Below are 23,585 nucleotides of genomic sequence, written 5' to 3' on the forward strand. Positions count from 1 at the left end.
GATTTGTTTATAATATTTATCATGGGTGTAATAAAAATTTATCCTATACTTTGCAGTAACCTCGTGGTGACGCCTGGAGGTAGTAACGTGTTTTCCTGACGACAGCGTGACTGATAGTTCCGCCTATGACCCCGCCCCTCAGCCCGGCCTGAGTCCATGTAAACAGCCGATCCTCATCCATGTGTTGTGGACTTGTCAGCCTGGAGGTAAGTGGCTTCGTAGTACCGTAGCGGACACGTCTGTCTACACAGGTTTCGTTTGTTTATGACTAACACTAACCCACACTTGACAAGTCACGCTGCATGAGGCGCATACATGTTAGCTAACAGCCCCCCATACACACATACATGTTAGTAGCTAGCTAGACGTAAAGCTAGTTATAGCTCACAAACCGATTACTAACAAAAATACTCGTTACTGTAAGGTTTAATACCCTTAAAAAGACTATTGCTGACCTGTATTCGGGATACACCAATTGATAGTAAACAACGAAATGATGAATTGAACTTTATAAACAAATCAGTCACAGTGAGGGCCAATTCACTTTCTCTTTTAGAGGCTGCACATTAAACTCTGTATTATTGATAATGTACATGTCATCGTTGCTGTTATAAGGCATGGAAACCTGGCTTAGTGTGTGTGTGTTTTGCTTTTAAAAAGTGCTTCCCTACGATAATGAGTACAGTACACCCCTGAAATGAATTGATACAGATTGACTTTGTCTTTAAAATGTAACCCTGTTATTAAGACAACGGTAATACTAACGTCACCACGTTGACCCTTGAAGGTTCGAGGTTCACAATGTGGCACTTTGTCTTTGGCTGTACATGAAAACAAGTCATAAATTACAAATACAAACAACATCAAAAAGAAAGACAGCAAAGAGCAAAGAGATCAGATCAGTCCATGCATGTGCTATCTAAAGCAATTTGATCTTTGCAGCACCGTATCTTCTTGGGAAATTTGATGTTGCTGTTGTCACCATGGCCTCAGCCTCAAGCTATGCTCCCCCAAAACTGGCAGACTTCATCCTCACAGAGCGGCTCGGCAGTGGTTCTTACGCGACAGTCTATAAAGCCTACAGAAAGGTAAGTGTGTAGAGTCTTGGGATACACCACAAACAGCAAACTCAAACAGAATCATTCATGTATCATGTTTAAGGTTTGTTTTCAGTGCACAACATTGAGGTTTCTTGTTCTTAACCAGTGTCATATTAACTGTTAATTATTAATAGTTTATTGTCAACGATTTGCCATTAACATCACCAATGGTATTTCAGTGTACTGTACATATATATATTAGTAAATCTGCTCTCTACAATCCTTCAAGCTATAATAGTCCACACTGTCTCTGCAGCCATTACCACTTGCAGGCACTATGTTAAGCCCAATTTAGTTTTGTGGATAAATGTGAAAGTTGAAAGTTGCCTAGAATTTCTGACGGTGCTACTGCAGGGGGACAGTCGTGAGGTGGTGGCAGTGAAGGTGGTTGAGAAGAAGACTCTAAACAAGACTTCTACAGAAAACTTACTCACTGAGATTGAAATCCTCAAGACTGTGCATCATCCTCATATAGTTCAACTCAAAGATTTTCAGGTGAGTTCATTGACACTTTTCTATTATTTTTTCTAACTAATGAAATAATATGAGCATAGGAATAGCTTTGTCAGTTTAAAACATCTGACGGGTTAGCAGTAGACAAGCTGTAAATCTTGATTCATTCATGGCCTAGACAGCGAAAACCTCACAACAAGCTGAGGTACTGTTAGATTACTTACATAAATGGACATCTCTTTCAATAGTGGGATGCTGAGAACATATATCTGATTTTGGAGTGGTGCTCGGGTGGAGATCTCTCCAGATTCATCCGCAGTCGCAGGATTTTATCTGAAAGTGTGGCTCGGCGCTTTCTGCAACAGATAGGTGAGAAATCTCCAGACCTGTTTGCAAAAAAAATGTTCACATTACATTTTCTGGTTGTCAAATATTAAGAAAGTGTAGCTTAGAACTTGTGTCCATTTTTTTTTTTAAAGAAATCTCTGTGTAAGCATGAAGTTAAACTGGCTATGCTACAACTTACATTAAAACTGTTTGTATTGCATACTTCTCTTCTGTGTTTACAGAATTATAAAACATATTTGGCTGTTCTCACATGTGAATTATTTGGAAAACTTGTCAGGGTTAATGCACACACAAGATATGATGATGACTTTTTATAATTTGTCACATGAGATACTGTATTTGCACAGGAAAGTTATAAGAGTTCTCTGGTGCAGATAGAATTTAGTAATGCTATTACTCTCATTATATCTGTGTAAACAGCCTGTGCCCTCCAGTTTCTCCATGAACGAAATATCTCACACCTGGACTTGAAACCTCAGAATATTCTTCTCAGTGGCTCTGCTCTCAAACTAGCAGGTGATCTCATGTGTCATGCTATTTGTGTTGTTATATTTACAGCGAGAGTTTTTTGTTGTTGTTGTATAAACTACATTTGTGTACATTGCATTGTAAACATAACGTATATAAATGTTGAGCTTTACAGGAGTGTTAGAGGAGTTGTATTCCCTGGGACCACTCACAGTAAACATGTTGTTTATAATCTCAGATTTTGGTTTTGCTCAGTACATGTCACCATGGGATGAGCAGAGTGCACTGAGAGGTTCTCCTCTTTACATGGCTCCTGAGATGGTGTGTCGACGTCAGTACGACTCCAGGGTGGATCTCTGGTCAGTTGGAGTTATTTTCTATGGTGAGTTTCATCGATGCAGTTAATACCCTTAGCAAGTACACAAGAAGAGCGTTGCAAATGACAGTTTTTGCTTTCTTGTTGTAGTTGTTTTGTCCTTGTGTTACACAGTAGGATATATATCAAAGCCTTTCAACAATAAAATACTAATCCGTTCATTTGTATAGCAGAGCTCACTGCATGCAATTAAATCATACAGCCCACTACAGTAAAGAAAACTCCTTGTTAGTAGACATCTATGTAGAAACTGAACTTGAGAAAGGCTGTTTGATTAAAAGAAAACGTAACGGTGTAAATGTAGTAGTCGCCAATGCCAGATCTCTTTGTAAAGAGAATAATGTAAATCATGCATATCCTATATTCAACACTTTTTCTAGCAGCACACACATTTTTAATCATGAATACATTGTGATTACTGCCTATGTCTCCACTTGTTTTTATTTAAATGTAGAGGCTCTTTTTGGGCGCGCGCCATTCGCATCAAAGTCTTACGCTGAATTGGAGGAGAAGATTCGGAGTAACCAACCTATTGAGGTAAGTTTTAAAAGATTCTTCCTGTGATGAAGCGCTGCATAAAGAAAATTATAAAAAAAAAAAACTGGAGAAGTCATGGATATGGCCTAAAATATATGATTTTGGATGGAAATGTGGCAAATGACAAATATGACTAGCAGTAGTTTAAACATCCTAAAGACCATAACTGTTTATATGATACTGGGAAAATAAATAGACATGATGATGCAACTCCAACTAAAGTGTTTCATGATTTTACATCGATATAGTCCCTCTTTGCGTTCACCATTATCCGCTCACTTGTACTCAATATACATCTAAATGTATGCATAAAAACAGTAAAACAGTGAATTTCTACATGTACTGTTGCCTCATGTATTGCATAAATGCATTTTTATACATCTTTTAAAAAGAGAAATTGTGTAAAGTTTACATAGGCATAGCCATCCAAAAATATAATCAAAACATTTCCTCAGACTATTTGTTTTCACCGTAAAACCACTAGATGTCATGCTTTCACGCTATACTTGCCGTTCACTTAAGAAGCGGTGGCATTGGAGACACTTGGCTTCATGCTTCTTTCTTGTACCGTATCCATGCTTATCCATCATATCAAAGACTATTTCTGAATACAAATAAAAATGTCTTAGTATATTTGCAAACACAGGTGTAGAACAGATATTTGTGACACTCTAAAATACATAAAAAAATTTGTGAAACACAAAATGCCAAAGTTTGATCTACAAATAAATACAAATACAACTTCAATTACTAAGTTTGTTATTTAACAATCTCTGTTGGAATGACAATGTTTGGTATGTCTTAACTCTTGATATTAGGAATGTTAATGCTTAGTTTAACTGCACACTGGTAATTAAAAGTTGTTGCTGTTTTCAGATTTGCTTGCTACATATGCAAACCACAGTTGGTTCACCACAATAAAACCGATAACTGTGCTCTTGATGACAAAGGGTTTGCAAAACACTTGAGTTCTTGTGCTAAGCATTAGGCTCAGACTTTGGATTGCATTAGCATATGGTCCATTACCCAGGGATTCACACAGAGGGGTTTAAGGTCATCTTTTGACAGAAGCCAGTGATGTGAGACTAGAAGGTCTCCGGCAAAAAAAAAAAAAGTGCTGTCCTTTTCCTTTGGACTGCCCTGTGGATTGAGTGTAACTAAATAAGGTTGTGTTTTGTGCATGAGCTCCCTCCTGGGGCCAGGGTATCCAAGGACTGCAGGGACCTTCTGCTGCGCCTGCTGGAGAGAAATCCAGATGTCCGGATCACCTTTGCGGAATTCTTCACCCACCCTTTTGTGGATTTAGAGCACATGCCAAGTGCAGAGAGCCTTGTGAAAGCGGTAAGAGAATACGAAGAACGAGGAGTATGTGTTGGCATGTGGTTTGGGTTCATACCTACCCGATGTGCCTCCACACATGACTCTGAATGCATATATGAATTGTGTGTATTCAGTGATGCCAGTTCCTCTTTTCTCTTTCAGAAAGAGCTGGTCACACAGGCTGTGCAGAAGGACCAGGAGGGGGAGAGGCCTGCTGCTCTCTCTATGTACTGTGCTGCCCTAGAGCACTTTGTCCCCGCTATTCACTGTAAGAGCAACAGCCACTCTCATATCCTGTTTATAGAGCAAGGATTCAACAATGTACTGCTTTTTTTTAACCATAATAAACTTGCAAAGTAAATTCACTAAATTAAACACCTTTCCTCTCTGTCTTCTCCAGACGAGGTAGATCGACAACGGAAAGATGCCATCAGGCAGAAGGTACGCCTGAAAACAGTCCTCCATTCACATTTGGATAACTTTCTGTTTTCAGTTGTTGTTGTTTTTTAACGCTCCAGTTGCTTTCACTTGGAATTAAATCTGCTCTATGAATACCATATGGTGTAGATGGAGAGCATATGGCGTGGTTGATGTGATTAAGTCAATGTAAGAGGACTTTCCGCAGGTCAGGCAGTATGTGTCCAGAGCCGAGGAGCTGAAAGCCCTGGTGGCCTCAGACAACAGACTGAGCTTTGAGGAGGCCAGAACCTCCAGGGATGTCCTAAGAGGTAACGCACATACACACACAGCTCAGTGCAGAGGCAGAACCACAACATTCAGGCATCCACGTCACAAATTAAATCTAGGTTTTCATCAGATGAAATGAGGAAATCAAAAAAATCAAATAAAGTAAAATAAACTCACATGGCGGAGTAGTGGCTAGCACTGTCGCCCAGGGACATTGCATGTTCTCTCTGGGCACTCCGTTTTCCTCCCACAGTTTAAAAACAAGCAGAAGTTAAGTGGACACTCTAAATTGACCATAGGTGTGAATGTGAGAGTGAATGGTTGTTCGGCCCTGTGTTGGCCCTGTAATGGGCTGGCAATCTGTCCAGGGGGCACCGTGCCTTTTGCCCTGTAGCAGCTCCATGACCCTCATCTGGAGTATAAAGTGCTAGACAATGATTGAAAGCACAAAGCTTTTAAAAAATATGGTGTTATAATGCTGCAAAGCCCCTTTAAGTGGTTGTTCACCACTAAAGAAAGCAAAAATGTCGGACCCACAAATGACTCATGTAAAAATAAGTCATTTTTTTATTCTCCTGCTACAGAGAACTGTGTCAGCTGCAGACTGGCTGCCTTTTCCTCTCTTGGGGATTTTAAGATTTTCTCAAGCACACTTGTGCCTAATTACCCTGTTCCTCTAAAATAAATATTGGTAAATCTTTAAGAATCAATGCGTGTTAAGTCCACAATACTGGAGTCTTTAGATACTACAATAGATGATGATATAAAGTCTTACACATGAGGACTTTTTTTCTGTTTTTCTATTGTTTCAGAAATGTCTCGAGACCAGCCACGACTGCTGGCTGCTTTGGAGATGGCCTCTACTGCCATTTCTAAGGTTAGAAGGGATCCGAGCACGATGATAACTCTTTCCCTCTTTCACTCACTGCCTTCCAAACCACATCTTTTAAGAGAAATGGTTGAATCATACACAACTCATGGTGTGTTATTTCTGTGACTAATTACAGACTGTTTAGGAGTGAAACAGTATTAATAATAACATTTTTGCAGTGGTAACTCGCCGGCAGTATCCGCACTGAGTTTGTTGAATTATTGAAGTACTATAATGGCTCAGCAGGAATCTCTGAGGTCTCATTTGTTAAACTCCAGTGTGGTACCTTTAAAAATAAACAACTGTCTGACTGAAAAGGTTTAGAAGTTAATTCACTGCTCAAAAAATAAAAGCTTCTTGACAGAACCTGTTTTCAGATAAAAGATGCAGCATACAAATAATTTGCAAAAACCAGACAGAATAATGACAACAACCACAAAAAAAAGTTATTCGCTGCAGCTTTCAAAGCATTCTGTTGACTAATTGTTATTCCCTGATAGGAAGAGGGTGGAGCGGATGAGCATGAGACCTTGGACATGTACCAGCAGTGTTTAGGGGAACTACTCTTGGTGCTAGCAGGTAGATAAACTCTCCTTTCAATACACAACAGCTTCATGAAATGATTCTGTCCTTTTCTGCTGTTGGTCTTTTTCATTTTTACCAAGATTTGAGTGCTTAATGTCAAGAACCCCTCAGTAGTATTTGAGCAAGAAATTGAAACCATAATGTTGTTGCATCCTACCTGTGCACATTGGTGATTAAGGAAAACTGATAGAGGAACCTGAATAGATAAAGTTGGAGAGGGTTAGGAAGAGATGACACAATAAGCAGACGAGGTTAGACATTCTTATAGAGCTTAGGGTACAGCGAGAATCGGAGACGGGTTAAGAAATGGCGGCACAAATAAAATTATGCTGACCTAAAAGGCTGGAAAGGAGAGACAAAATGACTTGGATAGACAAGAGAGAAACTTAAGTGGAGACAGAAAGAGGAAAACAGACAGACGTTGAACCAGACAGAGAGACATTTCGGGAGATGCATATAAAAAGACTCTGTCTCGGGGAGAAGGAAAATAACCTGGTGAAAGTAATTTAAGTGGATGAAAGACAAACTGACAGAGCAAGTAAGGTGAAGCAGCTTGGAGAGAGACAAAGACACTTACTTAATAAGGCAGACAAACACACAGGGAAACTACAGAAGAGACTCCAGTGACTCTGTGGCCTGGCGTTCATTAGCTCTGGCTCATGAGCTCATCTGGAAGATCGGCTTAATGGAAGAGGTGGGATAGAGTGATCCACATGTGGCTTTGAGCCGGAATGAGAGCTGGTGCCAGCGCCCTGTGTGTGGTATGCAAGTCCTGCCATCTGCTTCCTATTCAGGCAGCACACTTCATTTCTTTGTGTTATTGCACACTGGAAACAAATAAAACTATTATCTTACTAATGGATGAGAGCTTGAATCATTCAGCTCAGGCCAGTTCCCGCCGAATTTCACCCACTTAGTGCTGGTACTCTATTATGATACTATTTCAGTGTTATTTAATGCCAGAATTTTATTATCACGACAAAAAAATGACAGGTGCTCAGTATATTTGTTCCTTATAATTTTTATTTATCTTTGTTAAATGTAAAAAAACAAGTTTATGTAGGTTTGTAGCAGTAAATACATAGACTGCTGTGCTTGTACTGGTCATAGGTAAAATATGAATCCATTTGCTGCACTGAGAGGTTTGGCAAGTTACAGAGGGAATAATAATGAGTACCCAGAATTTGTATTTTGGGATGGACTGACATAATCAGGATTATATCTGGGTACATATCTGTGTGTGCTTACTATATGCGAGTGTAGCCCCCAAAAATTGTTTAAGATAATGTTCGTGTTCTTCTCCATGGCTCAGTAATCTGTGATGTAATATAATCTCATGCCATCTCAACCAGCGGCGCTTAAGCAGCACATCAGAGAACCACCAGGAGGATTGTGGGAAGAAAACATTGGTTCTTTGTTTGGCGAGGAGCTCTTTTGTTGTGCAGCTTTCCAACATGCCTTTGCCAACAGAATCCCCTTCTCCTGCTCCCCTCTCCTCTACCCCTCTGTCACTCTCCCCTCCAGGAGAACCGACTGTGAAAACTTTGCCCTACTTTAGAATCATTTTCACCCTTAAGCTCCCAGTCTGTATGCTAGAAAAATCCAATCAGGTAGTAGTTGACCCCTTCTTGAACAAACAAGGTGATTAGGTAGTGAACTGATTCTGTCCTGCCTTCATCTCCTCATTATTAATGTCTAATGTTTTTTTCTTCTGTTTCTTGGTGAGGCAGCTGAGCCCCAGGGCCGCAGGAGAGAGCTGCTCCACAGTGAGGTGAGTGAGCCGGGAATGGCTTCTGGTTGAGTGCTCATGGTACGAAGACCTTGTTCTTTTTTACCCGCCAATGAGCCCTCAGCTGATTATCTAGGTCTCACAACACACTAGTTGCTCCATCACATGACCAATGAAGCTCCTTCTTTAGGTCGTATGCGCTTGTTACTTGGCTTGTTCAGCCAAATAACACTATTTGTCATCTATAGTACTGCATCATACACATCCATCATTGTCCACTTCATAATTGTAGGATACACTACCGTGTGGATAGAGTTACATGCGTGTAGTGGAGGAATATAAACCAACTCTTGGTCCCTTCAGCTGCATGAAGCTTTACAAACTATTTAGGTTGTTTTTTTTCCCCCCAGAAACTGGGTCAGGAACCCACACATTGGTTCATGGGAGATTTTTTTAGGTCACCAGATAAAATTGCTAATGTCTTTACCTACTTAAGATTTATTCATGTGTACAATTAAGTTTTTAATCATTTCTTTCAAATATGCGTCTCTTTGAAAGATACCCATTCAAAGTAATATAACAGAAATGTCAGTTAAAAAAATATTCATAAATGTCATAGGATATACATATTTGCTCTTCTAATGTTTTATATTGTGAATGCAATAGTTTAAAAAGTAGGTTTCCAATCTAAAATCTCATAAAACACTGATCTAAGTCATTAATGTTATGGAGCTTTTAGCTTCTACGGAGACTCTTGGGAGGTTGTGGAAAAAATAACTAAAAAGACAGGAAGTGTTGGACATAGTAATGTTTCTCCACAACTGCTGAATGTGTAAATAAGGACTAAATGTCAGGTTGTGTATCTAATGATTATACTGCACTGCATGCGATGTGATAAAAGGTTGTTATTGCAAATCCATCATTACGGTTTTAAACTCCCATTAATTAATTACTGGAGACTAAGCACAGTCTTTGTGCTGACTGAGAACCTTCTTTGTTAAGTTTATGCTGATACACGGCATAATATAGTGTATATATAATATGTTAAAATTAATGAATAATCAGTTTGATATTCAACAGCATAGTAATTCCTTTAACCGCCTGTTTTGTTTTTCCAATTATAACTTTCCTGGTTGCCAACACAAACATATGGTCCAGTAAATTTGCTGCCTGCATGTTTCAGAAATAAGGACTATTAGCACTGATAATGTAAATATTAGCGTTGATATTATGAACTCTAGCGTTGACGTAATCCTACTACCAACATTTTTGACCGACTCATGTAAAACACATGTGTATGGCTGCTGTCAGTGTTTGTGCATTGTTTAGCTTGCAACTAAGTCTCGAACAGACAACATTATTTTACCAACAAACCCCACAAGGGGCACGGAGGCTCGAGTGGGCCTCATAGACCTCCCTATTTGAAGTTTTATGGTTGCTCGTCTTAAGTAAATTCAGATGCGGCTGTAATAATCTAACACAGCATTAAGGAGACGGGGGCGGGGGATTAGATGGAAAGCATGTGTGTATGTGAGAACCCAAAAGAGCCAACACATGCCGCACATGACTGGTCTCCATGTGCGTTCACATCTACTGTAGAGCTCACTTTAGACTTTCAAAGCTGTAATTCAGTATCCTGGCTTGCCATGTGTGGGCCACAGCTTTGATCTAACCAGCCTGTGTTAATGTAGTGCCATTATAGTTGAACATACATGAGGACCTGTTGTCCTGTGTTTCAGTAGCTGTACAGTGAAGTATAAAAGTCTGAGAACGCCGAACTGTTGAGTGGTGACGACTTTTTTGAGCCCGATGCACTATGTTGCGCAGTAAGTTTGTCCCTTGCTCACCCCTGTAGATTTCTGCCACATTTACTGTAGGTGGTGATTAAAGGAATTATGATTAAAGTGCTGTGGCTACATAAGTTTACGGTCAGGGCTGGATACTAAAAAATCTGTGGCCAGACTGATTATTTACCGCAGAAGATTGGTGTTTTAAAGGGACATCATGGAAGCCATCAGTTAAGGTCTCCAGTCATTATAACCTCAGAGGTAGCTGCAGTGAAGCCCGAGGGCACTCGCCTCACCCTGTGACATTGTGGTGATACAACTAGGTATGAAGTTCAGCCAAGAACTTTCATCATCACCAGAGCACTGATTAAAGTAAAGAGCAGCCTCCAGCAGATGATGACAGCGCTTACTACTTGCACATTTGTACCATATGGGAAAAAAAAAGGAATCAGATCAGCAGAGCAGATCACTTTAATCTGATTTGGACACGGAGTTTATGTCTACACACATCTTTAAGTTATTACGCCTCCCGCTCCAGTAAACAAGCGCAGCTCAGAACATACATCTGGTGGTTTAAACTATTTTAAAAAGGGGGAGAGATATGGAAAGAATCATCGTCTACACCAGAGGGAATGAAGCTTATTAACATAACATAATGTACACAAATGGTAATGTGCAAAAGCTGTAAATACTTCAAGTATTAATTCAAGATGTGTATTTTTTGACGCTTTTCATTTGACTTCATTCAGTATTTGGTTGTGACTCTTTTGGCCAAAACTTTAGACCATGCCTTCAAGAAGCATCTGATTGGTCACAAATCTATTCTGCAGCATGAAAACCACTGTAAGCTTACAATAAAAAGAACAAGTCAGTTAATTGCTATTCGGCTTTAGAGGCACCAATGATGACAGACAGGATTCATTGTCAAGTACTTTCAAATGTCTGCGTCTGTGTCGTGGCAGTAAATCCAGAAGTTAAGATATTCCTGGAAAGAGTTGGACAGTTAGACCAGTCAACCAACACTTCCATCCTGAGAGATAAAAGAAAAAAAAACAAAACACTGATATAAATCAAAGGAGGCAAGAACAGCCTGCGCAAACATTTGCAGTAAAATGTCAGTCATCATCTAACCGCTTTATCCTCCACCAGAGGGTCGCGGGGGGTGCTGTGCCAATCTCAGCTACATCGGGCGATAGGCGGGGTACACCCTGGACAGTTCGCCAGTCCATCGCAGGGCCACACACAACTAGAGACAAACAACCATTCACTCTCACACTCACTCCTACGGTCAATTTAGAGTGTCCAATTTACCTAATCCCCACACTGCATGTTTTTGGACTGTGGGAGGAAGCCGGAGAACCCGGAGAGAACCCACGCACACACGGGGAGAACATGCAAACTCCATGCAGAAAGGCCCTTGTTCCAACCGGGGCTCAAACCCGGGTCTTCTCGCTGCAAGGCGAGAGTGCTAACCACTACCCCACCGTGTGGCCCGCAGTAAAATGTAAAAAGTGGAATTAAATGTGTTTTTTTTTTTTTTTCTGTCTCACCAGATTAAAAGCCTCATGACCAGAGCTGAATACCTCAAAAAGGACATCAAGGTAAGAAATGTCCCCGTCCAGAATTGAAGATGTGCATCTTCGGACTGCATGAAGAAATCTAAAAACACAGAACATATCGTTGAAAACGAGACTATTAGCAAAACAGTGCTCATCAAACCAAATAAAAAACATGTTATTGATAGTGTAGGAAGGGAACTTAGCTTATGACCGGAGGGTTGTTGATTCAAATCCTGACAGGTCAAGGGCTGTGGTATCTCTAAATAAGGTGTCAATGCTCGTTGCTCTCCATGGATTAGGTGGACACTCAGCCAAAGAGATCCCACTGTTACTCCTAGTGCTGGTCCTAAACCAGATAAATGGGAAGGGCTGCATCAGGAAGGGCATCCATATGTGGACAACTGAAAAAGCAGGTGATCTGCTGTGGCGACCCCTAGAGAGAGAGAGAGAGAATTATTAGATGTACAGGATTGTAAAACCATCATGTCCTTGTCTGCTTGTTAGTTGTAGGTGATTATTTGCATGTGTTTATTCTTCAGATGCAGGAGACTCAGCGAGACGTGTCCCTGGATCGAGAGCCTCTTGCAGACTCCGTCAGAAGCTGTGAGTTCCCTCTGTGTGTGTTTTTTTTAAGAACATTGCCGACATATTATACTGTATCTCTGTAGAGATCTGGTGTGGCTAGTGAGGAATGGTCTTCTTCTCGGTGTAATGAGATGTCATTTCAGCGAACATTTTTTCCACAAATAAAATATGAGCCATTCTCTTTCATTCCATGCCGGCCTCCCTGCAGGACTGGCTGGATCTTTCATTTCATTGCAGCCCCTGGCTGCTCTGTCCTCTGCCCTCTTGTTAAACCCAGTGAAAGTGAGACCTGGTGCAAGCAGAAAGTGACCCAACACCCAAACAGCAGACACACACCCTTGATTCCTTAGTATTACATAGTATCCACATTACTTACACTTTAGGAGTCAGAGTGCTCAGAACATAACATTTTTTTAGATTTTATCAACTTGAATGTCTTTGTTCTTAGACTATAAACAAACTACTACACTATATTAAAAACAATATGTTATTATTCATGTAATTTCCATTCTAATATACTTGAATTTCCCCAGCTATAGCCTTCATGTACATAACCATTTTTTGCCAGTATTTTCTGGGTCTCAGCTTGGGATACCTAAAGCCCAGACAATATCCTGTCCTTAGCAAGAAATTCCTGGGGAAATGTGAAAAGTGGGGCTGGGGGAAGGGCACCAGTGATTCTAGAGGCTGCTCAAGTTTCACCAAGAACGTGGGTTCTTACTCTGCTGCTGGTGTTATTTTAATAAAACCATGGCAGAGTCAGCACTGTGAGCTGGCACCGACCCAACAGCAGCGAGACTGGAAAGGGTCACAGCAACACCCATGTCTGTCTGTCTGGTGAACTTGGACTACACCAATACGTGACACCGGAATATTCACATGTTTACATTTCACGTGTCCAAGTCCACTTAACATGTCCCAGAAAACCCTCCCTGAGTCTCTGCAGTGGTATTTCTATGGTGCGATGCTTACACGGAACATAACACGAAGCTTGATGACATTTGTTGGATGTGCATTTTCACTTCTCTGATCAGTTTATGGGTATTCTTAGGGGCTGGTTTTATCCTGCCATATACAGCATTGTGTTATTCACAATAAATAATAATAAAATGTATTTATTCACTCCTTTCAAAACATTTTTCCTTTGCTATTCAGGATGATTAATATGTTGTATATCTTGAAAAAGTGAAACCTAACACACGCCACTCTACTGTGTGTCCTCAGCCTGCTGTTTGCAGTAACTGTGACGTTGACCACGACAACCAACAGGGAACCGGAGGATCCGGCCGGCAGTGGTCAACCGACCAGGGCCAAATCCAACCTGCATCACACCCAAATTATATTTAATCCTCTCAGTCTGTCTGGAGTGTTTCAGTAAGCCCTTACAGTAAAATATGGTAATTTTATGGTATTAATGTACACGGATGTAATATTATGGTAATAGCAATACCAGTAAATGTGTGTGAGGATGAATTTCAACTTTATAATATGGCATTTATCAATTTTGAACACCAAGCAGGTTCATCGGCTGGATATTACTGTGAAAATAACATTTATTGTAATATTATAAACCTATTACCACACCTTTGTTAAACAAGCTGGGATTTTAATTAGAAATAAGATCATATCGCCATAATATCACCTCCGTGTTACAAATGATTACCATGCTGCACTCTCATGTCAAGTGTCACCAGTATTTCTACTGGGTGATTTGTTTGGTGAAAACTCGTTTTGTGTTTAGAAGTTAAAAAAACAAAGTTTGGCTGGTAAAATAGCTGTTGAATTCTGGGTCTGCACACTGGTGAATGTGAAAGTTCCCCCGCACTTTACACTGCGTCGGTGCAACTGCGTAGCCTCAAATCCACACCATTGATATGTAAATGTTGGAGCGCTTGTATGACAATACCACACTGTCATGGTAAAGTAGTTAGACTGAGACAGTGCTGTCTCGTTATGGGCCAGTGGGAAGTGTTAGCAGTGTGTGCAAAAAGAATGCAAAAAAAAATAATAATAAAACGTCAGCTGTGACGTGAAGTATCACAACAGTTTTAACTGAAGTCGTAAGTACTTTATATTGAGGTCCTGCCAAACTTGCACATACTCCCTCTCCCCCCTTACCCCCTCCCACCACCATCCTCTTCCCCACTGCCTTTACTGTGGGTCAACCACAGGCTCACCATGCCCTCTCCACTGATGGAGCCCTCTCCACCACGATGAGGGGAAAACTGGAGAGGTGCGGCCTCTGCCTTATTTACACTAGTCCTGCATTTTCTTAGGTTTGGCAACGGACGGGGATTTGAGGCTTACAGTGTGCTGTGGCACTCAAGGAAAAATGTGTAGCTGGGCCTCCGTGAAACGGTCACAAGCTTCTGAAACAGTTGTAGCAGACTTAATATCACGCGCTGTTGTCGGTCTTCATGGACCGGTCTATACGTTTCTTTACCTGCACCGGAGAGCTTTACTCTGTGAATATTACGTTCAAAGTGAAACTGAAGTCAAATGAGGGGAAAAAATATAAATACTGTAATTTGCCTGGCCAAGGTGTCCACACTGCTGTGTTATTTTATTTTTTTATTTGAATGTTTATACAGCTGTGATTTTATAATAATAAGGATAAGGTATTTATTAATTGAGAAACACTGTGGAAAATAAAAAATTAAAAGTGCCTGAAGCCTCTTGTAGTTTGTCAACAGCAGACGTAAACTGCCGTGTCTCTCTGAACCTATGGAAAGATTAGTGTGCTGTCGTGGGAGAAGCGCTGCTCTTCCCTCGCCGTCGTCGTCATCTGGAAGGCTACTCTGCAGAAACAGCTGGCTCTGCTCCACCAGGGGAGGAGAGAGGAAAGCAGCCAGGGGGAAAGTAAGGACATTTTATAATTATATGATTTGTTTGGACGCTTGAAAAACTATGGAACCTTAATTTGAAAAATCTCAAAAGGTACATGAAATGCAAGAGAAGAATTCTACAAAACTCTTTGTTTTTCTTAACCAATTAACACGTAAGCCCCAAAATGTCCATCTATAAATCTTTTTTTCTTTTTTAACCATGAAAGGGACAGAAAAAGTGCTTTTTCCCATTTTTTTTTCCAGAATAACTTTTTAATATCTGGCAGTTATTTACAATTTATTCATGTTAAAATGAAGAAAAAACACCGCAGTTGTACATGAATACCAAATTTTGAAATTTGAGCACAGTTAAGTTGCGTTTCCACTAGCATAGTACCTGGTACCAGGTACCTATTTTAGTACCTGCTCTGGCGAGGTTCCACGCACGCTGAGTGGTTGCTATGCCTGACGTCGCCAGCCTGCCGGTCACTGATTGGTCAGAGTGCCGTCAGCTGAATAGTGCCGAACCGTAGATCAGTTAAAACTACTCAACAATCCTAAAACTGTGGATTAATCTCCAACAATTCACAGAGAAATGTCTAAAACCTCAGTATTTAACAGAAGAGTCTGGTTAGATCAGCACTGCTGATCACGACCGGTGAGCGGCATCACAAACACTGCCGCTGTATTTCAGTCTGTGCTGAACACACACTTTCAAATAACTGATTCTAATGATTCAGTTACACTGAAAACAACTGCTTTAAGTCACGAGTCACTCGTTTGTGTGTCGCGTGTAAAACAAAGTCACGGCAGTTTCATGCAGCCGTGCAGTGGTGACTCCACCCATGTTGAGTAGGTACTGTTTTTTGTAGTGGAAAGCCAACCTAAACCGTGCTGTGCCGGGACCATAGTGGAAAAGAGCCACTAGTCTCAATGTCCAACAGCCGTTTTTCCAACTCTCTCCTCTCCGGTGACGTTGATTCGGCGGCTTCCTGCAACAGTGAGAGTGAAATGACCGTAATAACCACATGTTGGCTATGCAACTTCTCAGCTTTCAGAAACCGTTGGAATGTTTTCATTCAAAATGTTGTAATTATGCAAAATGCGCTTGCGCAAACATGTCACCTGCGACATGCTCGGTGTTAAAGGGTTAATTTTTTACAGTGAGTTGCACTTTTTCGGCTGATTGCATATTCATTCTTTGTTTAATTAATTTATTAACCATTACTGCTATATGTGTGCTTTCTGATAGTTTTTTAACTATTCAAAGTGCTTGTACATGAAAACCTCAGTCATGTTACTAAAGACATTGTGATGTGACTGGGAGGAGTTCATGATATATTCAGTGATTCAAAACTGTTGGAATCAGAACCAGCAAGTTACAGAGTGATGCTGGAACTGAAACGAGTTAAAGACATAAAAGTCATCAAACATCTGCTTCCATCGCAGAATGTCACATGTTGTGCTTGAACGTGCGCTCGGAACAGTCTGTGTTCAGCTGTGGGGTTCTTCTGCGGCACTTGAGAAAATAACCGTGATGATGTCATCAGAATTATGGGCTTGGAGACTATAAATTTGTCACAAAGCCTGTGTTACAATGACATGCTGCACCAAAGTGGCTCGAAATGAAACACCCAGTTATTTTATGGCACTTGTCAGAACTGGACTTTGACGTTCGTGAACACCAAAGATATACGTCTGCCTTTCTTCCTCACTTGTATGTGGACACTTTAAAATAACCGATTCACAAGAAAAAAGCAGTGAAACAATGTTTTTAATCTTATCAATAATGTTTGTTTGCTGCCCTTCTATCTGGCTAATGACAATCACCTAGGTTGCCAGGTTGTTAATCGCTCCCAGACTTCAGGTTAGCGCAGAGAACAACGTGGCCTCGAGTCCTGGAACAACAGGATGGAGAACCAGTGGGTGCTTTGTTTGCGGCTGCGATGTCGAGGGAGCTCTAATTGGTTAACATACCCATGGTGTTGGGCATGTTGCTGCCAGGAAAACCTTGGATAGTGATTTTGACCCTTATGCCTGTTTTGTTGCTCGATTCTGGGAGCGGTGCCAGTTTTTATTGCAAACCCAAGAGTGCACTGAATATCATTACAGTAATGCAACACAGGCAGGGGGAGATTCAGAGATGGAAAAGTTAACCCTCCTCCTTCAAACCACAACCTACAGCATTGTGGATTTAATCAGCCTCCATTTTGCTGCACATCCAACAACACTTTGAGCCTCCCCACCTCCAGGCTCTCTCTCTCTCTCTCTGTGTTGATGCTGTCAATGCGACAGGGATCCAGTCAAATTGGCATAAGCACCCCCCCATAAAGGGGGTCTCTGTGCTCCAGACCTGAGGGAGCTGTGTGCCCTCGACTCCAGCAACCCCTGCCCTGAAACCAGAGAGCGGGTCAGCCATTTACCGTGGCTCGATGGCTCTAATGAATGGAACATTGTACCTACGAGAGACAAGAGTCTCCTAAATCCTCGGGTTACTCCCACTTTGGAGAGGAGAAGATAGAGAGGGGGGTTTGGAGGGAGTTGTTTTAGAGAAATGTTGAATAAAGATAATTTAGAAAATGGGCTGCAGCACAGTGCTGCCTCTGTATCCCCCCCCTGTTCCCTCCACACACTCAACTCCCCGAGGCTGCTCTGCTCAGGCTTGTTTTGATTTTGCTCCCAGAATCTGAATGAGGAGCTGGTGGAGAGGGAGGGATGGAGAGAGGGAGGGAGGGGGTGGGGAGCAGGTTGGAGAGGTTTTAAGGTGTATGGCAGTGGTTAATTCAGCCAGAACCAAAGAAACTGTAACTAAAGTCTTTCTGTGCCTGCAGGCCTCTTTGTTTTGATTTAATGATTAAAAAAAAAAGGTGGATTGTTGGTCGTGCTTGAAGCGTCCTGGTATTCGATGAAAAATCAGACGTGGTGCACAAGTTGCCACCTGTTCTCAGAATTGTGTTTTTTGCCCTAAAGCACAGCTAGTCTTTTTGGGGTCCACTGTGCAGGGTCTCAATCATCCAGGTCATAGTTCTCCAAAAGTTATTAAAACTTTTAATAACCTAAAACAGGTGTGCATCTCTTTTACAGTTGTGCATACAGAGTTTGTGAATACCAATTTGAGTCCACTGTTCACACCAGTACGTCCGATACCGACTCAGTTTCCACGTCTAACTTTCTCCTCGCGCCTAAAATCCTCATCAGGGTTCAGTTCCATCAACTTAATCTACTATATTAGTAGATTAACATACCCAGTGACTATAACACTGCTTCCAGAAAGCCAGGAAATAAAGAAAACCTAACTTTATTTGCGCAAAGGGGCCACAACCATACGCAAAACAAATATTGTTGAATAAATCACATTTATTACTGTCATGGTGTCTCTGTGCTGGTGTCACAAACATTTTCACAACTTAATAAACATTATTTTATTATAAAACTCACCCTCACACATGAAAGGCACTGCTCTGAGATGGTTATTGCAACAAAAAACACCTGAAAAGCTACTGTGAATCATGTATCATGAAATCTGAGCTATGTTTCATTCATTTTTGTGTTTACCGTTTTATTTTACTACATACAACTTGTAAAATATGTACACATTCTTCATATTCTGGCTTCATAATTTAAGATTTATCATCACATGTTCAAGACTTCATTCTAAAACGAGAATATTCATTCTGACAACATTTCAATTGGGTAGTTTTGTTTTGTTGACGTTCCCTTTTTTGCGGAACAGTTTAACGTAATGTAAGTGAAGGAGACAGGAGAGTGAAAAGCTGCTGGTTTGAATCCCTGGACTACTGTCGCGGACCTTTTACACAGACAACATTAAACCTGTTCACACACATTAACGTGAGCATTTCCTCACGATAATGTTTTTGACAAATAAAAGAAAAAAAAATATCACACAATAAAAGTCTTCAGTTAAATCACATTTCATTTATCCTGCACCTTCGTCTGTATTAGTGCAACTTATTTTTAAAAGCACTTAGTGACACTGACTGCATGTAAACAGAGCTCAGCTCCATACACTGGCTCCCACACCTGGTTTTCACTGCATCCTTCTTTCCTCAAATCAGGGGTGTCAAAATACGGCACATGGCCCAGAACCAGCCCACCAGAGGTCCCAATCCGGCCCTAATCATAATGTGAAATACTATATTTTTCAGTTTCAGGTACCTGTGGCTAAATGTCGTGTGCCTTTGTACATGTATTACATGTAAAACAAAGGGAACACGTTTTGGAGTCCTTGTTGTTGTTAGGTTACTGGGAACGAAAGTGAGTTTGACACCCTTGCCTTAAACGTTCCTCTTCTTTTTGGTTCTTAAAAAGGTTTTCAGTGAACATAACATTGTTTCAAGACATGTCTTCATACACACAAAGCCTCACCCCCCAAAAGACAACTCTGAACGCTGTAGTATACATGCCATGGCTGTATGTGGCACTCTAACACTGCCATAGACATGTACCAAAAACAAGAAGACAACAATGACACACAAAGTTACGTCAGGAGCACCCCATTCCTTGACCAGTCGCCAGATTTGAACCAGCGACCCTCCCGTTACAAGCCCAATTCCTTTCCTCTTGGCCATTAGCTGCCGTTGTTCTCGAGTTCACCGGCCTTTAAGCTCTATGAACTCTCTCTCACGATGTGAAACAGCAACGTTCACTGATTATCGTGCAGTAAGGACGACGTCACGTGTGAACAAACCTCAGGTGTGATGTGTTGACCTGTTCACAGCAGCAGCGACAGGAACAGCCGAGGTTTCCCCTCTGTTGTCGCTTCAGTGTTATTAGAGGAGCAGTAAAGATGGTGATCTTTAAAGGCATGAGGGGGGGTGGCGGGCAGGCAGTAGACAGAATAGAGACGGGGGGAGGTCTCAGGAAAAGTTCAATAAAACAATCTCAAACAGGGGAGGAACCCAGACACGGAGTGCTACACAGCCAGCCGCTGCTTTAAGTTCATTTAAGAACTTGATCCCACACCATTGCCTGTCCTCTCTCAGTATTTCCCACAAATATTTGAAGTGTGCTTAGCTGCAACAATGAGGTGGCCCCTGAAATGAGAGCAGAGCAAACAGAGACTGTAAAGGGTCCAATGTTTGTCTAAGGTCTTAATAAGGCCACACTCCAAGTGTCATTGAAAGCAAACCAAACAAACCAGAGCTATTTAAAGGCACAACAAAACAGCAACAGTCTGGGTTTGGTTCATTTCCTCTAATTATCACCTACAAGTATTTACTTTTGTTTTTGACAATGGGCGCCTTTTTTTTGCCACTTGGGTTCAAGGACATTTACATTACAGTTTTCTCTGCCTACACACAACACTATACTGTGCTCTCTGTGTCCATGCATGCAGCCCTGTGGGTGAAAGTCTCCTTATCCAGGAGATCTGGACTCAACCTCTGGGTCTGTTTAACACTAAATCCTTCAGAGCAATCCAGGAGTACACAAGTGTTTCAAGTACCCATCACCATCGTCTAATCAGTAAATAATCCGTGCCAGAGGAAGAAGCAGGAGAGTGATCCAGCTGGATGTTCTCTGCGCAGAGGAATGGTCTGTCTGTGCCTCCTCTCGGTCGCTCTTAGTGTCATAATCCTCATCCTCGTACATGTCGTCCACGTCGGGCTGGTCTGAAATAACATTGTGGTCTCCTATGGAGCAGAGTTTGCTCATGTTCTCCTTGACCACTTCACAGAAAGGCCTCTCGACCCCGTCGCAGACGCAGCGGTTCAGCAGCACGCCATTCGGGATGTAGAGCATCTGCTGGATGGTGGCTTTACACTTGGAGGAGCACTTTCTGCCGTTGAACAGCTGCCCGCAGTATGACAAGTAGGCTGTGAGGGAGGTGTGGCAGCTGCTGTCCTCCTCGCACCGCTGCCGGGCCTCCATGCAGCCTATGCCGCCGGCGTCACTCGGGTATCTGCGTGGGAGACACGGCTCTATGGATCGCTTGGCGCCGAGGCACTCCAGGTCCTGGGCGCAGTCGCAGGTCTCCAGTTCTGGCCCGCTGCGCGTGTGGTTGAGTCTGATGAGTGCGTTGATGCAGTGGCTCGGACACTGTCTCCGGGTTCCTCGGATGTTGCCCTCGCAAGCCGCCAAGTACTGACTGTACGCGAGATCACACTCGGGCTCGTCGTGGCAGCGCAGGAGCGCCTGCCAGCAGATGAGCTGGGCATCTATGGCCACCAGCACCCACGGGAGAAGCGCCAGGGCGCTGCACCAACATTTCATGCTTGGATGGAGTTGTAGTTCGGCGACGTGCACTTTCTCCGCCACCACATTGGGGATGAGGACAATTCACGCACCCGATCTCACGCGCCGTGGGGTTCACATAAGTCACCGCACGAGGAATGTGCAACCAGATCCGTGAAGGGAAAGCACTCTCAAAACAATCCACGAACTCAACACAAGTGGGGCTGAGTTTGCAGGGAAATCACCACGCGTGACTGCAAAGGCAAGAAAACAGCACAGCAACAGTCCGTTTAAAAGTGGCTGGTGTTCCTGCGAACCGCAGCCTGATTCTGCTCCATGGCACCGGCGCGCACAGGAGGAGCGAGGACGACACCGCGATGACGACGCGAGCCTAACGCGCTGTCGTTGTCCACAACTCACTGTGTAGACTTGAACTCCTCTTCTTTGCCATTGTTAGTGTCGACTCTTCTTCCCAGCTCTTCGGCTCTTCCACGCGCAACATCCATCCCCGCGTTCCGACGCGTTTTTCCTCCTCACTTTTTTTTTTTTTTCTTAAAGAGGTTTCTCTCAGTCGCATTTAGTCCCGCTACGTGCGTCTTTGTGCCCCTTCTCGCTGTTATCCTTCACGGTTCGCCGAGCATTTCCCCACAACACCCCTCCCTCTGTCCGAAAAAAAGAAAGAAAACTTTTCCTTCCCCCCTCTCTTCCCTCATTTACAATCCTGGCCACCGATTGGTCGTCATTGAAGAGTCAGTCGTGGGACCCAGCGGCTGCTGCCCCTCCACACACACACACACACACACACACAGTAAATGAGAGATGGGACACATTTTGATTTAGATGGGCCGCAGGAAAATGTTTATAATTTTCCGTGCACGACACCCGGACTCTGTGTGGTCCCCAAAACACAAGTGAAAGGAGGGGGGAGGTGGTGGAGAGGAGAGGAAGGAAGGAGGGTGTGTGTGTGTGTGTGTGGGGGCAAACGCATTCAGCAAGAAGCTCACATCTGCAACTTCACTGCTCCAATTTTCAGGCGCGCAAAACAAATCTGTTTCTTTTAGCCATAAAGTGAGCGCGGGGAAACCTCTATGACAACCGCCCCATCGCGGAGGGTTTTCTGAAAGGTCCTCGCTAATTGTCACTCTGTGTGTGTGTGTGTGTGTGTGTGTCTGCACTATCTCAAGCTGCCACTGGCAGAGGAGAAAAGGAGAGAATGGTATTTTCTGGCCCGTTTCACCCCAATTGTGTCAGATTGTCCATGCAGCGGCCCAGTGTCTCTCACCAGGCTGAAGATTGTTCACGCACTGCAGCCTATGAATGGAGAGGGGTTTCAGCATCAATATATTTTACAGCTATGCCCTTTCACACCACACTTGAAAACTACCAAAAGCTCAGGCTTCCTTGCCATTGAAATGGTAACTAACTTGATTTTCTTTTTCCAAAGTTCCCCAGCGCCTACAGATTGTGCCAGTTTTGCACCACAAAGCCGGATGTATACATATATATATATATATATATATATATATATATATATATATATGTCCAGCATGAAAATCAAGACTACAATATGTAAGACAAGTGCTCTGAAATGGACACTGTGGATTGTGTTGTTGGATTTCTTACTGTTGATTTGAACCATCTCATATCAACGGGGTAATACAATTTTATAGGTCTTGTGTCATGGTTCTCAATGTGTGGTACATTACAACCACCAGTGGAACACAATATGATGCTTTTCAACTACATAGTTCCGGCATGGCTCGACTTGGCAGGTGTTTTTTTTTGCGTTTCTATTAGCGATAGTACCTACTACTTTTCCTAGTACCTGCTCTGGTGAGGTTCCAGGTGAGCTGAGCCAATACTATGTGTGACGTCCACTGATTGGTCAGAGTGTCGTCACTGGAAGAGTCATGAGCGCGACGTCCGACACAGGAATCAGACCGAACAATGCCAAACTGTAGATCAGTTAGAAAGACTTGAAAATCCTGAAGACATGCGTTAATCTCCAACATTAGCGATTAAGCGAGGGCACTGCTGAACCGTATTTCAGATCAGTGACTGTGTCAGACCGAGTCTAATGATTCCGTTACACCAAAAACAACTGGTCTACAAGTCACTAGTCTGTGTGTGTCGCGTATAAAACAAAGTCACGGCAGTGTCATG

General features: G+C 42.4%; 2 protein-coding genes across 4 annotated transcripts; one reads left to right on the forward strand and one right to left on the reverse strand.

Moving 5' to 3' along the window:
* The first annotated feature begins 49 nt into the window (after positions 1-49).
* On the forward strand, positions 50-15,070 carry ulk3 (unc-51 like kinase 3). 3 transcript variants are annotated; one of them, XM_044030371.1, is made up of 17 exons: positions 51-206; positions 943-1,088; positions 1,455-1,595; positions 1,802-1,922; positions 2,322-2,417; positions 2,608-2,751; positions 3,200-3,282; positions 4,468-4,623; positions 4,765-4,870; positions 5,003-5,043; positions 5,228-5,330; positions 6,102-6,166; positions 6,661-6,739; positions 8,467-8,516; positions 11,815-11,862; positions 12,360-12,423; positions 13,630-15,070. In XM_044030371.1, exons 2-17 carry the CDS (start codon positions 984-986, stop codon positions 13,644-13,646), a joined length of 1,419 nt encoding a protein of 472 aa, XP_043886306.1. In that variant the 5' UTR covers positions 51-206; positions 943-983; the 3' UTR covers positions 13,647-15,070. The 3 variants fall into 3 exon arrangements, with proteins under 3 accessions (XP_043886308.1, XP_043886306.1, XP_043886307.1); XM_044030372.1 differs by having other exon boundaries at positions 8,476-8,516; XM_044030373.1 differs by lacking the exons at positions 12,360-12,423; positions 13,630-15,070 and having other exon boundaries at positions 50-206; positions 8,472-8,516; positions 11,815-11,834.
* Positions 15,071-18,567: 3,497 nt separating this feature from the next.
* si:ch1073-459b3.2 (growth arrest-specific protein 1) lies at positions 18,568-22,196 on the reverse strand. The gene has a single exon (XM_044030375.1). The coding sequence runs from the start codon at positions 21,459-21,461 to the stop codon at positions 20,712-20,714; it is 750 nt and encodes a 249-aa protein (XP_043886310.1). The 5' UTR covers positions 21,462-22,196; the 3' UTR covers positions 18,568-20,711.
* Positions 22,197-23,585: the final 1,389 nt, after the last annotated feature.

Source organism: Solea senegalensis, linkage group LG7, assembly GCF_019176455.1.
Source record: "Solea senegalensis isolate Sse05_10M linkage group LG7, IFAPA_SoseM_1, whole genome shotgun sequence".
NCBI lineage: Eukaryota > Metazoa > Chordata > Actinopteri > Pleuronectiformes > Soleidae > Solea > Solea senegalensis.

Excerpts from the sequence above, each read along its gene's own strand:
- ulk3 (XM_044030371.1), top strand. The coding sequence starts at position 984 with ATGGCCTCAGCCTCAAGCTATGCTCCCCCAAAACTGGCAGACTTCATC. Across the intron at positions 4,624-4,764 it reads CAGAGAGCCTTGTGAAAGCG|AAAGAGCTGGTCACACAGGC; the intron begins GTAAGAGAATAC and ends TTTCTCTTTCAG. Across the intron at positions 8,517-11,814 it reads GAGAGCTGCTCCACAGTGAG|ATTAAAAGCCTCATGACCAG; the intron begins GTGAGTGAGCCG and ends CTGTCTCACCAG.
- si:ch1073-459b3.2 (XM_044030375.1), bottom strand. The coding sequence starts at position 21,461 with ATGAAATGTTGGTGCAGCGCCCTGGCGCTTCTCCCGTGGGTGCTGGTG.